At 35.6% G+C, this 16,526-nt stretch overlaps 1 protein-coding gene across 3 annotated transcripts in view; it reads right to left on the bottom strand.

The window, feature by feature from the left end:
- Nucleotides 1–14,397: 14,397 nt before the first annotated feature.
- Nucleotides 14,398–16,526, bottom strand: part of LOC106883631 (exocyst complex component 6B) — a 125,674-nt gene continuing 123,545 nt past the window's right edge. For all 3 annotated transcript variants that reach the window (XM_052972708.2, XM_052972707.2, XM_052972710.2), the window contains exon 23: nucleotides 14,398–15,457. In XM_052972708.2, the coding sequence (XP_052828668.1) occupies nucleotides 15,313–15,457 (145 nt within the window). In that variant the 3' untranslated portion in view covers nucleotides 14,398–15,312. The remainder of the gene's footprint in view (nucleotides 15,458–16,526) is intronic.

Here is a 16,526-nt window from a genome sequence, read left to right as displayed (position 1 = left end):
GATTCAATCAGCTCGTCGCACACTCGAGCGTGAAGTAAACATCGGGGGTGGGGTGCTTTGCCTCACGCAAAAACAGCAGGAGCTACTTAATGACATTGTCCCTTCTTCTGATGGTGACTAAAGTGGCGGAGGTGGAAGATAGGTTGCCCACATAAGTTGGAATTTCTCCGTTTTGACGGGGATTTTTCAGATTTTTTTCACGGTACCCTTTTTCGAAAAATGATGATTCCGCCACCTCCGGTCCGATTTTGGTCGATTTTGTGGACACTACGCACTTATAAATGAACCTTAGAACAATTTAAGTTATAGAAAAAGGTTAAAAAGAAAATCCATGCGTCATGGTGACAAACAAATCCATAAATACAGTATTGAATATGGTTTCACTATGGAAAAAGCTAAGGGCGATTTAGCTGTTGTTTTTAGCACATCTCAGTACCATCTGATACCTTCATTGTTTCTTTGTTTAATATTTTTCTCCCCGTAAATACTCTTGATTGAGTAATGGAAAAAGGCTTAACAAAAAAAAAAAAAAAAAAAAAATCCACAAATATGGTGTTGAAAAATGTTTTCCTTTTTTTTCTTTTTCTAACGGAAAGGTTTCTCCCTTCGCTTTTAAGTGCGTAGTACCCACAAAAATCGACTAAAATCGGTCTGGAGGGGGTGAGATAGGGTAAAAAAATTATTTTTCAGAAATGTTTTTACTTAAAAGTTCTCCATCATTTTCTGTGTGAAAGATGCTCCCTCTATATTTCCATGCAGAGAAAAAAAAATAGAAAAAATCTGAAAATCCCTGTGAAAACGGAGAAATTCGAACTTAGGTGGGCGACCTATCCCTGACGTCCACTATTTAAAACTTTAACAATATAAGAAATCCTGTCTTCAAGCAGGCGTTTTAGGGTCAGAAGCGTTTCGTCTCTTATGCTTCACCTGAGTGCAGCAGCGGGGACTGAATTAGTTTTCATTGACTGAAGGGTTCCATATGTGGTCTCTTGTCAATTCCAACCACTTTCAACTGGTCTAGCTGTCATGACTATTTCCTTGGTAGCTTTCTTCAGTTATTTGAGTTCCATACCAATCTTCTGCAAGAAATAGCGCACCTATCTTGCTAGGAAGTTACGGCAGCCGACTTCAATGAGGAATGTGCTATCCGTTGACAAGAATCTTGTCAATCAAGTTCTGATATTTGATTTTCTTCAGTTAGCAAAAAATGTCTAGCCCTCCCAGGGCACTGTGAGTACAGCCATGATTATTATTATCCTGGATAAAAGGAACATGTCTGGTTGGAGCGATGTTATTGTCATTTCTTCCTGAGAGATGAATTTATCCTTCAGATCCATCTCCCTGGCAGAGGCTTGATGCAAAATAGAAAATGGGTCCCCCAGCTACAGGCACTTTCGTTTTTGGTGCATTATCATCTTCCTTTAGGAATACCTTTTGGTATCATTCCTAAAGAAATGATACCTTTTAGTGATGATGTCTACTGCTTGTTGGCCTAATTCTCTGCACTTGGCACTTGCTGTAAGGTCTTTGTCGTGCCTCCACATGCACCGGTATTCTCCCAATACCCCAAGACATCCAGTCAAAACGTGGTTAAGGTTGCAACTTGTTGCTGTCACATTCATCCACTTATTTTTGTGCCCCGAGCACAAGAATATATCACATTCCAAATTTTGGACACTGCAATTTTCCTTCTGGTTCTGATCCTCCTAATTATCACCTTCACCGTTCAATCAATATTGTACATGTCACCATCCGTATGGCGAGAAGATATACAAGGAAGATGCAATTTCCACATTGAAATGATTGAACTCTACACAGAAGCTCTGGACAAATAAAAAATAAACATCTATTACACACATTCCAAATTCCTATCTGGGTCACCAAATACGTAATCCATTTTCTAATTAGGAATTCTTAAATCAATCAATGAGAAAATTTGCAATTTATTATAAACAACTATTTATCAGAGGCTCAGACAAGGAAAAGTAATCAGAGGATAAATTTATTTGGTAAATGTTTACAAGTGCACCCCACGTGGTTCACTAAGAAAAAAAAAAAAAAACCCTCGGATTTTTCGCGTAAGGTAAATTTACCATTTATTTTGAGGTAGACGTATTTCACAGTCATCATGCTATTAAATTCCTATTGTTATATTTCAGGATGGTCATTTTTTTTTTGCCAAATAAACACATGCACTTTATATTTGTTCTTCACTCATTTATTACTGTTCTTATTCTAACTTAGGTCCATTGTCTGGAAATCTTTGATCACACACCTGTGACTTCTTCAGCGACACTTTCTGTCCTCGTATGTTAAGAATAAGAACAGTAATAAACAAGCGAAGAACGAATATATAGTGCATGTGTTTATTTGGCAAAAAAACCCCAAAGAAAAACCAACCATCCTAAAAAATATCTATTTCAACACACGGTCTCACATCAGGAATCTTGCAACACAAATTCATAAACGTATAAAATTTTTCTTTTTTTCTTTTTTTTTTTTTTAACTTCCTACATTTTCAACGATGGGGCTAATTCAGTTTTGCACCTCTTCTTGAAAAATGTATTTTTTTGAAATTTTTTTTCAGGTTCCTACGTTTAAGCACCATCACTTCTGGATGTAATTGCTGATTCACAAGCACTCGTACATAGACTTGTAGATTTCTTTTTAAAAGACAATTCTAGAGTTGTGTGTGCTCAGAAGCTTTTTATTGCTCTCTATAAATTTCTGGGTAACATTGCAAAAGCATTTGTAATGGTAGTAGAAACATTTGCACTTCATTCAAGATTTAGATCTTGTGCTTGAAAAATAAACTTGTAAGCCCAGGGTCTTGTAAAGTGGGTCTTCAGAAAGTGAGGTATTACTGTATTTGCAAAATGTTTTGTTTTGTTCCAGATCAGTCCTGAATTGAGCCACCCTTTAATGAAAAGCATTTAAGCCAAGACAATCCTGTCTATTTTCAAGCATAGCATACCCCACACTGTATTACATTTAAAAAAAAAAAACTTTTTTGCATTTTTTGACTGTCCCTGGTGTAAAATCTCCTCTCCACCTTCTCACGTAGGCTTATGAAGCAGTATTATACCTGCCACTTTTTTCACTACTTCAATCACCTCATCTTAAATCTGCTGGGTATTTCTTAATCCTTTGTTTTTATTTCATCATCATCATCGTCGTCGTTTAACGTCCGCTTTCCATGCTAGCATGGGTTGGACGATTTGACTGAGGACTGGTGAAACCAGATGGCTACACCAAACTCCAATCTGATTTGGCAGAGTTTCTACAGCTGGATGCCCTTCCTAACGCCAACCACTCCGAGAGTGTAGTGGGTGCTTTTACGTGTCACCCGCACGAAGGCCAGTCAGGTGGTACTGGCAACGGCCACGCTCAAAATGGTGTATTTTATGTGCCACGCGTACAAGAGCCAGTCCAGGGGCACTAGCAACGATCTTGCTCGAAAGTCCTTACACATGCCGCATTTTATAAAGTATTTTTGTAAGAATGTAATAGATATTTTGAGAAGAAAACACAAGGCTACCATATATACACATCTGTTAAAATAGAGTAACGGACAAGCCAATAAGGAAAGAACATGTTGGTTCATGTAGTTCTAGTTCTAGACACTTTAAAAAGGGATGGTTGTATCTGGAATGCTTTTTATCATAGGTCTGCTGGATCAGGGCTGACCTGGGGTTAAATAACAATAACGATTGAATAAAGGAAATAAAATAACAAGACACAGGAGAATATTGCTCATTATTCTTATCAAGAACAATGTAGATTTTTATTTTGTAAAAACAAGAGATTTTTAAGTGGCGCAAGTTGTGTATTTACATTAGAAACAAAAAGTAAAAATATTGGACTGAAGTCTAAGAAGAAGCGAGAGAGAGAGAGAGATAGAGAGAGAATAAAAAAAGTGAGACTGAACAAATAAATATAGCTCAATAAATAAAATGGAAATTAAAATCTTGATTGATCAAGAATTTTATAATAGAGAGAGAGAGAGAGAGAGGGGGGTTAGGGTTGTAGAAAAAAAAAAAAAAAAAGTTATTCAGGAGAATTTATAAAGAGCAGGAAGAAATTTTTTGCAAAGTCCAAAATGGAGAAAAGTTCTTTATTTTTTCTTTAAAAAAAAAATGTGAGGGGGTAAGGGGGGGGGGAGGAAGGAAAGAAAGAGAGAAAGAAAATGAAATATGAAGAAGCTTTTTTTTTTGTTGAAATTTTTTTTGTAAAGTAAAATATTTGTTACAATATCTCCATAGTTTTTATGACAAACTGTTGCTGTCCATCATCACAGTAGGTAAGCAAAGGTAACCATTGGCAGAGTTTTCTTCGATTTAAACTGAGCCAAGGTGGGGGGTAGGGGTGGGAGTGGGTTTTCGAAAAGAAGACAACAACTGCTGTTAAAACAGACTGCTTGATTTTTTGTGATAGAAGAAATCTTGCAAGGTGAAAGGGTTAGGGGGGTAAAAATAAGACAACCTTTAAAAAAAAAAATAAGGGAAAAAAAAAAAAAAAGGAAAGTAGAATTCTCTGCTAACAGTAATGTTAACAGCCTGAAGAACAAGTCTACTTATAAAGATTATATGGTCATTATCGTTCTTTATTTATCATTATTAATATTTTAATTTTTTCTTCTTTAAACACCCATGTAGCAAATAAATAACACTATTATTACTAATATTACCATCATATGGCACCCGTGGAAATGCAGTTTTATTACATAGGCTTCAAGAGTCAACTGCTGCACGGACTTGCCATTTAACAGTCAGCCAAGTAAAGTTAGGGGTGTTAGTAGTATGTATGTTTGGGTAACGAGTGGGTGGAATCAAATTAAAAAAATTAAAAATATGCCATGCTGATTTTTTTTTTTAATTACAATTTCTGTGTATTAATTATGGATGGAAAGAAGATGCTGCGTGGATTTAGCCATTAATTTCACCCCTTAGCATTCAGATTATTTTTTATTCACATTGTTTCGAATTAATTATGGCATTATTTTGTAGCTTCAAGACCTTGATGATGTGATTGTTTAGTTTTAGAATGACATTGTAAGGTAGGTGTGAGAGGCTGGATCTGGCCAGTTTTGAACATAAAACAAGTAGAATATTTGGGCTTGACATGGCCAGTTTAAATGCTAAAAGGTTAAACAAAAAGTAAATAAACAGATAAATAAAAATAAAAAGAAATTTGCTACATTAGTTGATAGATATCCTTCTTCCCAATATATTTTGTAAAGAATTAACAGTTACATTCCTTTTGTGTAATCTAAATTAATGAAAAACTTCATTTTTATTTATTTTTAATTTTTAATTAACAACAAGTAACTATTGAAAGTAGGAAAGACATGATCCGAATGTAACTTAAGTTGAATTGCAGTAACTTTCCACAATAGATATTAAATTTCAATTTCTCTTAGATTTTTGTGTATAGCTTTTTACTGCTTTTTTTATTTTATTTTATTTTGATTCTTTACATTATTTACTGTTAATCATGGGAAATTACCTTTGTTAAGAATGATGGAGTTCATTAACTAAGGCATAATTATTTTTTGTTTGTTTTTTTTTTTTCTTTTACATAGGTCCCAGGTTTTGAATTTATAGGGTAAAGGGCGAGGAAGAATATCAAGGGTATTAGTGTCACAAGGGAAGTGAGATGGTCATAACTGGAACATGAAACAACCTGGTCATGAACTTGGCTCATCTAACCTCCCTTCTCTTTGGTGTTTAATACAAAGGGATCTTGATTTCTTTTTGGCAAGGCACCTGGCCTTAGATTTGTAAGGAGATTGTAAACAAGAAGTAGTGTTAAGTTTAATGCCTTTCCCAAGGACATTAGCGATGGTTACAACTCAGAATGAAGACTAGGCTGCCAATACAGTTCAGCATGTACTTAGCTTTCTGCTCTTGTGGCTAACATGGATGTAAATGTTAAATATAAGCATAAGAACATGCCAAGTAGGACATACTGATTTACTTGGATTAAAAAGAAACAAAACAAACTGATATCAAAGGTGTTTGTCTGGAAAATAAATCTGAACATTTATTTCAAAATATGAAATGGAAAAGGTTACATTTTTTTTCCATCTATAGATGAAATTATGGATTCATCTATAAATGAAAAAGATGATTCCAGAAAATCTTTAATAAATTACTGATTTAGTCGATCTATTTTCACCTGTGTGTAAAACCAGCATGTAAAGTTTCTAGTCATTGTGTATAAGTTATGTGCTATCAGTGGCTTAAAATATCATATTACTTTATTGTAGTTTAATTATTTTAGCTATAAAATTATTTATGGTATTTAAATGTGATCTGACATTTTTCCAGTGATTTTTTCCCTACCCTGAATTGTACATTTTTTCTGTGACCTCATCAAAAGGATAAATATTTCTCCTAGTGAGATTGAGTTCTATTCATGAATTTCTCAAAAGCAATAGTGGGCAGGTAGGGTAAAGAGACAGAACTGACTTTAACTAAGAATCCAGCTAGCGGATGCAATTTGCTGGAGGCTTATCCCTATTATAGCACTCGCTTCAATAGAATCCATCACCTTCGTAGGCCCTTCAAAACTGGTGGGGACTGATGCAATTAATGTTTGGTTTGAATACTTGTAGGGTAGATGTGGGCAAAGAGTGAATGCAGTATTGGGTAAAGTATTTAGGGAAGGATATGGATGATAAAAAACTGGGGGTGAGACTGCTGCAAAAATTGTGGTAAAGTCCTGGTAAGTTGTACTTATATAAAACAGTTTTCATTTCCCAGCTCAGTCATTTAACTTAATTTACTCATGATTGAGATGATTGACACATCTCACACAATGGTCTTTTTCATATTATTTTGAAAAGCAGCATAAACAAAACTAAAGACCCAGTTTTCAACAATGCAACAGAGCTTTCTGTTTTGTTTTCTAATTTACTGCAGCGTTTTATAATCTTCAAAGAAATACACACACACACACACCAAAATAACAAACAAACAAACAAACAAAAAAGTTATTTATGACAATGGTTGTAAGCAGAGAAGAGAGAGGTTTGGTGTAAATAAAGAAAATAATTGAATAATCGTTTCAAATTTTAGCACAAAGCCAGCAATTCCAGGGAAGGTGACAGCTGATTATACTGACCCCAGTACTTCACTGATACTTTATTTAATTGACCCCGAAGAATAAAAGGTAGAGCTGATGTTGGCAGGATTTGAACTCAGTGTTAGAGCTGGAAGAAACGCTGCTAGGCATTTTGTCTGACATGCTAACAATTCTACCAGCCCAACAGCAAATATAGTCATGTTAGTTCTGTAAATTTCAAAGACCTTTACAATTTAGAAGCAACATATGCTACTATTTAAATGCTAAAAAAAAAAAAGGAATAATTACTTTTTAACTAAAATTGCTATGATGATGGTAGGGTCTGTACCTATATTTCTATATTATTTAAAACAGTTTGATTTGGCTGCATGTGACTTTGGGCTTCTGTTAGAAGCCTGCGAAACTTCAAGTCACATAGAGCTGAATCAAATTCTTTTTAAATAATGCACATAACTCCAACTAAATGCGGTCCACTCACTCATATATATATATATATATGTATGTATTTTTAAAAGCATCTAACAGCAAATGGTGTAATCTTCACTTAACCGCCCTTGACCAATCAGAAGTGCCTGGACTGGTATCTCACTAATAATATACATTCATTTGCTGTTGTCTCCTCATAAACTCTATATGTGCTGAGTACTCTTATAACCTGTGCTTCGACATGAAATTCTAGGCCCTTCAGTAATTCCTGTAGAATCCTCAACTGATAAAAAGAAAAATAAATACACACACACACACACACAAATCATTCATTCATAGAGTCTACATGATAACATAAGGTTATTTCTAGACATGGATGTTAGAAGGTTAGAGCAAGATAAGAAGTAGAATTGTCGGTGGTATGAAATTAATTTCAAAATGTTGCAATAATGATTCTTTGAAACAAAAATTAAATTTTACTTTAGTCTTGAGGAAAAAAGATCAATTATGGAAGAAATATAAAAAATAAGCTTGGTCTTGATAAAAGAGGGAAATAATAGAAATCAAAAAAAAAAGATTAAATTTTTAAAAAAATGAACAAGAAAACAAGAGTCAAATAAGAAAAAAGTAAAAGCCGAAAGGATAAATGTTTAAGGGAGGTGGTGGGTGACATCAGACCAAAAAAAAAAAAACAAGAAAAAAAGGTGTATTTTGACCTCAACTGAGCAATGTCAACATTAACTGTGAGTTCTTTATATACAACAACAGCCTCTCAAGGAGGCTTATGGCTGGAGGACATTTACAGAAAGGAGAAGTGACAGGAAATTGTAATGTTCATGCCTTTTGCAAGAATATTATTGTTATGAGTATAAATAAAAATACAGTTAATATAAAAAACTGAAACTGGGGTATGGGGGACTGTTTGTCCAAGACTTAGCCACTTACTCTATAACAGCCACCACATCTTAGAAATATCTTCATGATTTCTTCGGCACATGTTTGTTAGGGGCAAGTTGTATGATTAGAAGTATAGATAGCATTAATGAAGTATGCTATTTTTAACATAGGCACAAAGCTGAAGTAAATATTGATTTCTAATTTTGGCACAAGGCCAGCAATTTCAGAGAAGTGGGTAAATTGATTACATCAACCCCAAAAGGAGGAAAGGCAAAGTTGACCTCAGCAGAATTTGAACTCAGAACGTAAAGACATGAAATACTGCTAAGCATTTCAACCGGCATGCTAACGATTCTGCCAGTTCACCACCTTAAGATTGAAGTTAATATTAATTTACATTATAGCTAATTCAATTAAGCACAGTATATTTAGGTTAATTACTGAAATGAAAGGTGAAGTTGACTTCAGAACATAGTTGGGACAAGACTTATAGATTATCATTCACTAGTTTCAGTCTTTGGAGTGTGGTCATGCTGGAGCAAAATTTGGAAGGGTTTAGTTGAAAAAAAAAAAAAAATTGATCCCAGTATTTATTTTTCTGTCTGGTACATATTCTATTGGTCTCTTTTGCAAAACTGCTAAGTTATGAGGATGTAAACAAACCAGCACTGGTTGTCAAGTGGTGGTGGTAGAGGACAGACCCCCCCCCCCCACATATATATATATATACACAAACACACATACATATAATATAAACAAGATTCAGTTGAAGTGCCTAGTTAGGTCGGAATAAAATGCAACCACAACAATTTTTAGATGAAGTCCAACCTTGGTACAGAAGTACTGGCAGAATGATATTTGGGTAATGTATGCAGTTAATTTGACCCAACTGAGTATATAATCCACTTTTGAGCTATTCAGAGATGTACATTTTATTAAATATACAGTCCATAATCTACTTCAGAACACGAGGGGCAATGTTCTTGAGAATTAAAAATAAATGACACGTGTCCTTCAATTGTTACTTATTTATCATCATCATCATCATCGTTTAAAGTCCGCTTTCCCTGCTGTCATGGGTTGGACAGTTTGACTGAGGACTGACGAGCCAGATGGCTGCATCAGGCCCCAATCTGATCTGGCAGAGTTTCTACAGCTGGATGCCCTTCCTAACGCCAACCATTCTGAGAGTGTAGTGGGTGCTTTTACGTACCACTGGCACGAGGACCAGTCAGGCAGTATATATATATATATATACGTACATACACATAGATGGGCTTCAACAGTTTTCATTTACTAAATTCACTTACAAGACATTGGTTGATCCAGGGCTGTAGTAAGAGACAGTTGCCCAAGGTGCCACACAGTGAGACTGAACCTGGAACCATGTGGTTGCAAAGTGAGCTTAACCACATGGCTATGTCTGTGCCTACATAACATTTAATCCAGAATTTAATTTCTGTCACTCCATTGCCTTAACAATAATGATTTCAAATTTTGCCACAAGGGCCCTTAAAAATAATGGCTTCAAATTTTGGCACAAGGCCAGCAAGTTCGGGAGAGGGGTTAAGTTGATTACATCAATCCCAGTTTTCAACTGGTACTTTTTTTACTTTCTAACAACCCTATCAATTCACCACCATCATTATAATAATTGTAGTAGTAGTAGTAGTAGTAGTAGTAGTAGTAGTAGTAGTAGTAGTAGTAGTAGTAGCAGCAGCAGCAGCAGATTGAAATTAACAGGATGTGAAATATGGAGACTGGAATAATGTCAGCTCTAGGACTCATGCTGAAGGGGAAAGTTCATTAACCATATATCCAAGCAACATCAACATGTATAAGTTCCTGAAGATTGCCCTACTGAGAACAGCCCACATGCTCTGGAGAATTCTGACATCTTCCCTATAACACCTTAGGCTCATAGCTTGGACCCGGCCCTACAGTATATATAAGGACATACAAAAAAGGTAAAAAAAGTCACTTCTAAATCAGATAAAAAGGCTAAAAATTTGCAGGGAGGGCTGAGGCACTCCATCATGATGAGTGTTCCAGTTGATTAGATCAATGGAACATCCTGCTTATGAAATTAAAGTATAATTGGTTGAGCACACCACAGGCACAAGTACCTTCAACATAGTCCTCAGGGAGATTCAGCGTGACACAATGAATGTGACAAAGCTGGCCCATTGAACTACAAGAACAGCTTTTTGCCAGCTGAGTGGACTGGAGTAACATGAAATAAAGTATCTTGCTCAGACATAATGTGTTGTCGGGAACCGAACACGTGACCTTACAATCATGAGCTGAATACACTAACTACTGAGCAATGTGCCTTCACTGTAGGAAGGAAATAGCCTATTATATCAACCCCAGTAGTTGACTAGTACTCGTTGACCCTGGAGAGGTAGAGGAAAGGTACAAACTGACCTTGATGCAGTTTGAACTCAGAATACAAAAAGCTGGAAGAAATATCACAAGTTTGGGAAAAATGTAAAATGATGATTTCTAACACAAGCACAAAGCCTCAAATTTTGAAGTAGGACATAGTCAATTGATACCAGTATTTAACTGGTACTTATTTTATTGACATTGGAAGGATGAAAGGCAAAGTTGACCCTTCATGGAATTTGAATTCAGAATGTAAAGAACCAGAGGAAATGCTGATAGGCATTTTGTTCCACATGCTAATGATTCTGCCAGCTTGCTGCCTTAATAATAATAATAATAATAATAATAATAATAATGGTTTCAAATTTTGGCACAAGGCCAGCAGTTTCTTGAGGGGAGGGAGCTAGTCAACTACACCAACCCCAGTACTTTATTGGTACTTATTGTGTCAACCACAAAAGGATGAAAGGCAAAGTCAACCTTGGTGGAATTTGAACTCAAAACATACAGACAGACAAAATGCCACTAAGCATTTTGCCCAGTATGCTAATGATTCTGCCAGCTTGCCATCCTAATAATAATAATAATAATAATAATAATAATAATAATAATAATAATGTGTCAAATTTTGGCACAAGGCCAGCAATTGCAGAGGGGTTAGTTGATTATATTGATCCCAGTTGTATATTTTATCAACCCCGGAAGCATGAAAGGCAACACTGACCTTGGCAAGATTTGAATTCAGAACGTTAAGAGCCAGAACAAATACTACAAAACAAGTTTCGTTTCAAACACTCTAATGACTGTGCCAGCTTACTACTACTACTACTACTACTACTACTACTACTACTACTAATAATAATAATAATAATGATGATGGTAATGATGATGCTTTTTGTTTGCTTTGCATTTTAGGGACAAGGAAGATGGGAAGTATAATGTTAAAGCCTTTCACAAAGGTTATTAATGGATATAATTAGCCTAGACAACCACATCCTCTTCTACCCATTCCACACACAATTTGACTTTTATATCCTAGACACAAATAACAAATGTAAAAAAGAAACAATAAAAAATTCTTATAAGTTCCAAAACTGAATTCCACAAGCTTAATTTTATTCTTTTTTCTATTTCAACCGATTTATTGAGGAAATCAGATATAGCCACTCAAAATTTCATTATCCTTAACTGCAGAGAGCAGTTTTATATATATCAATCTATTTTCTGTTTGAAACTATTTTTTGTTCAGACATGTCATTATTAAGTTGCTGTTTGGAATATAAGTTTACACAAAATTTTAACAGGAAGCTAGATCATCTTACCAGGGCTTTACTCTCACCTGACACAGCAGCTGTGAGCTGGAAGAGGTCTCATAGCAGGCACCACATCAGGTGATTGGACGTAATTAAGGAAGATCCCCAGAGGCTCAATGTCATCTTGGAGGATGCAGAGGGGCTTGCATGGGACTGCCAGCAATGGAGAGCACGGATGGACTTGGTCAGCTCTATGCTTGATGACACCTCTGGGACCACAAACCTGGGATGCCCCCAGCTTCATCAATCAAGAACATGAAGCAAGCAAGCAAGTATTTCAAGTTTACTGAGGCAACATGACTTGCACAAAAAAACAATTTTATATTTTGGTAGATATTTAACATCATATCAATACTGGAACAACCATGAAATTAATTCTGCAGTTAAAATATTAACCCTTTTCAAACAAACTTGTATGAGATGGCTCCTAGTTTCATGATACAAACTTCCATTTTTAAAGTAATCTAATTGAAAGTTTCCCATTAAAATTTTGTGTAAACTTACATTCCAAACAGAAACTTAATAATCCTTTTTACTCTAGGTACAAGCCTGAAATTTCAGGGGTGGGGCAAGTTGATTACATTGAACCCCAGTACTCAATTGGTACTTATTTTATCGTCGACTCCAAAAGGATGAAAGGTAAAGCTGATCTCAGCAGAATTTGAACTCAGAACATACGGACGAATGAAATGCCACTAAGCATTTTGGCTGGTGTGTTAATGACTCCGCCAGCTCACCACTTTACAGCAACTTAATAATGACAATTATTTCACTAAATTCTCCATTATTTGAAACCTAGGCAGTGTTATTTCAACAGAAATACAATAACAAAAGAGTTAAACCTAACAAATGACTTAACCTAGGATTCCCCTTTGGTCACGTGATCTGCTAAAAATAGCAGTTGAATTGCTTTCAAATCATGCACTACTATCTTTGGCTAGTACAGTCCCTCATACATATTAGATGGTTATAGCTGAAACAACTTCACGGGACTGCTGAATTAAAGCTGACACAGTGTTAATTCACAACAGCATCACCTAACAATTTCTCAACAGGAGCATGAAAGCATGAGAAATTGGTGAAAAGTGCCTGGCCTGTTTGCAGTGGAATATAGAATTTTCACTTGGGTGAATAAGTGGTGCCACACTGTATACCGAATCCAATATTTTTTCTTACAACGACTAGACCTAAATACCCCTAAACAGATGGAATGGTCATAGGTGGAATAGTTTTTGATCATAAGTCTATTTCAATCAGGGGTGATCTGCAGGTTAAAATAAGAACAACAGAAGTATCTAAATTATGCTCTATCAAAATACATACCAACAGAAGAGAAATAAGAACAGACTACAGGTAAATAGGTAACAAACATACAACAGAAAGAAAATAAATAAGTTAAAAAAGAAAAGAGAGATAAAAAGCTTTCACCAAAAATGAAGAAGAATAAAGAAATCATTTCATGGAAGGAAGGAGAGGAGCAAATAAAAAAAAAATAAAGAGGTAGAGGGTATGTGCTTGCCTCTGTGTGTGTGTGTGTGTGTGTGTGTGTGTGTGTGTGTGTGTGTGTGTGTGAATATATGTATGCATATGTGTGTGTGTGTGTGTGTGTGTGAATATATGTATGTCTATGTATGTGTGTGTGTATGTATATATATATATGTGTGTGTGTGTGTGTGTGTGTGTGAGATGAGCCTACGTGGGAGGTCCTATGTGGCTGCTTGGTCTGCTAGAAATAACCTCCTAATTTCTCGCAAATAGCAACAACCTACCATCTTAAGAAAGGGAAGGACAGACAGGATAACATTGACGATTTAAGATTAACCCCATGTCTGGATTTAAATATATGGGTGTGTGTGTATGTGTTGGGAAAAATTTAGATGCTAAAAAAAAACAATAAGATTAAAGAACCACAAGAATTTTGGTTTTGACCTGACAGTAATTTAAAAAGTATCAAACTATTCTGTGAGAGACAGAGAGAAAGTGAGGGAGATAGAGAGAGTGAGAGAGAGATAGAGAGAGACTGGGAAACAGAGAAAAAGAGAGAGAGAGAGGAGAGAGAGAGAGAGAGAGAACTATTAATCATATTTATTGACTTATTGTTATGAGAGGATTCAATCATAGTACTGGAAAAAAAAAAAAAACAACCCCACAAATTACAACTGTTAATTTCCACTTTGAACTATGCTCCACAACAAAGCTGTTCACTATCTTTCTCTCTCTAATTCTCTGTTTTTACCAGCCATATTAGTCAGGTAAATAGTAGGGGCAAGTTGGTTTGAGGGAATGGTTTTTCTTTTTTTTGTTTTTAAAATTTCTGTTATTATTTCAAACAATGTCTTGGCCCATGAAACATCATACTATAATGTCAGTGATAGAAGTACAGACACATTCGCCATAACAGGGGACAGTTTATAATACTTGTTGCCCATTGGGTGGACTGGTTGGGGAAAAAAAAAATGGGAGGGTTGGTGGAATATCCTGGTGGAATACAGGCATAACATCATATAATCAGTGACTTTCGTTCAAACAATTGTGTATTCTAGAAAGGCTTCACAACCACACTGCTTGGTCACTAACCAGTGATAGATAGCTGGAGTGTTTCTCCTCTATGAGTGTTCAGTGTTAAATTAGGGAATGGTGAAGGTTCTTCACCGGGACTTATAGTATAATGGAAATAAATAGTGAGGGTGGGTGAGGGGCAGGCTTCATTGAGAAAGATCGAGATATTAGACAGAAAATGAGGAGGGAATGATAGAGCTTTTCTTTTTTATAGTTTTGTATTGTTTTTGTGTTGTGTCTGGCATTGTCAAATAACAGCAAGCAGGCAGGCATGCAGACAAACTGACTGACTGACAGACAGACAGACGGGCAGGCAGGCAGGCAGGCAGGTAGGCAGGCAGGCAGGCAGGTAGGTAGGTAGGTAAGGTAGGTAGGTAGGTAGGTAGGTATTCAGGCAGGATATTATGGACTTGGTCAAGTAATGTTGTCTTTTCCATATTTCCCTCTCACCTCTGCTCTGCTTCTGATCTGCTGGCAACCCTCCCTTGAGTCCACTACAGATAAATAAAAAAAAAAGGAAAGAACGGGGTAAGGTGGGGGGGGGGGTGAAAGGAAATAAAACAGCCAGGAAGAGGAGAAGGAAAGGAAAGGACTGTGGAAAGGAGAGTCAGTTGAGGTCCTATAACCAACCCCAGCTAAACCATTACTGGCCACTGCCTTGCTGAGGGGCTGTCCCATTCACTAGACCTTTTAATTGTTTTAGCACTGTGTCTAGAAGTTTCTTTTTGTCTCTTTCGTTTTTCTTCAATGGTGTAAACATGAATTTCTTCTTATCTCCACTATTTAACCTGCAAAAGTAAAATATATACATACAGAAAAAAGACCGAGAAAGAAAGAAAAAAAAAATGCAAATGAATTGGAAAAGCAGTATTTAGAAAAGTTAACTGTATATAAAGATCTGACAGCTGACTAAAGGCTAGATATATGTGCTGTAATATTTACATTTTAAACTAAAAATGTTCAAATATCTAATATTTAGACTTGTTTTTATAGTCTATACTTGGATGGATGTTTTAACATACTTATATACAGTAATGTCTCAATATATATATATATATATATGAGTTAATTTGTTCCTGGTGACTACTCATATGCTTTTTGTATGTTTTTTTATATGCTTTTATATTTTTATTTTTATATTTGTATTTGAATTTTGCAAAATTCATGAATTGAATTTTGTAAACCTCTGAAGAGGCCTAGTGAATAATGCATGTACCCCCATTGCATCCTTTTCATCTACCAATTACTCCAGCGTACTGGAGTTATATAGATAGAATGGGGCATGCCAACGCTAGGCTGAAACAACTGTAAGATTTTGTCCCTTCTTCAGTTGCTAGATGTTCTTTTAAATTTGAAATCTTAATTGTTGATATGGCATAGTATGTCATAAGTGTCTGTATATTGTCTTTATTGTCCTTTTGGTTGTAAAATAGATGGATTAATCAACAGAGTACAGTGTCTGCAAGTTGATGAGTACCTCATATTCCCCTCCATTTTCTTATTGCTATATAAATTTAGGGTAAAAACCCCCCTTTTACCCGCACCCACTTATTGCACTTGGTATAACACTAGTGTAACAATAATTGGGTACCCTCCCAGCAGTATATTGGATAGATATTATCCCTTAGTGGGTTGGATTCTCAACCCCTAACTCTCTTGGATTATATATATATATATATATATATATATATATATATATAAGGTTCCAAGAAGCATTCGTGGTATGAATAATAAAGTATGCTTGGAAGGTCGGAATAAAAGGAAAACAGATGAGATTGGTATGATTAATATAAGTATAATGTGTCTTGAATGGCACAACACTGCAGAGTGGACTATAATAACTGTTATAATTTAATT

This window comes from Octopus bimaculoides, chromosome 14 (genome assembly GCF_046866305.1).
Source record: "Octopus bimaculoides isolate indiv1 chromosome 14, ASM4686630v1, whole genome shotgun sequence".
Taxonomy (NCBI): Eukaryota; Metazoa; Mollusca; class Cephalopoda; order Octopoda; family Octopodidae; genus Octopus; species Octopus bimaculoides.
Note: the sequence above shows the minus strand (reverse complement) of the source record. Positions and strands in the feature narration are given on the sequence as shown.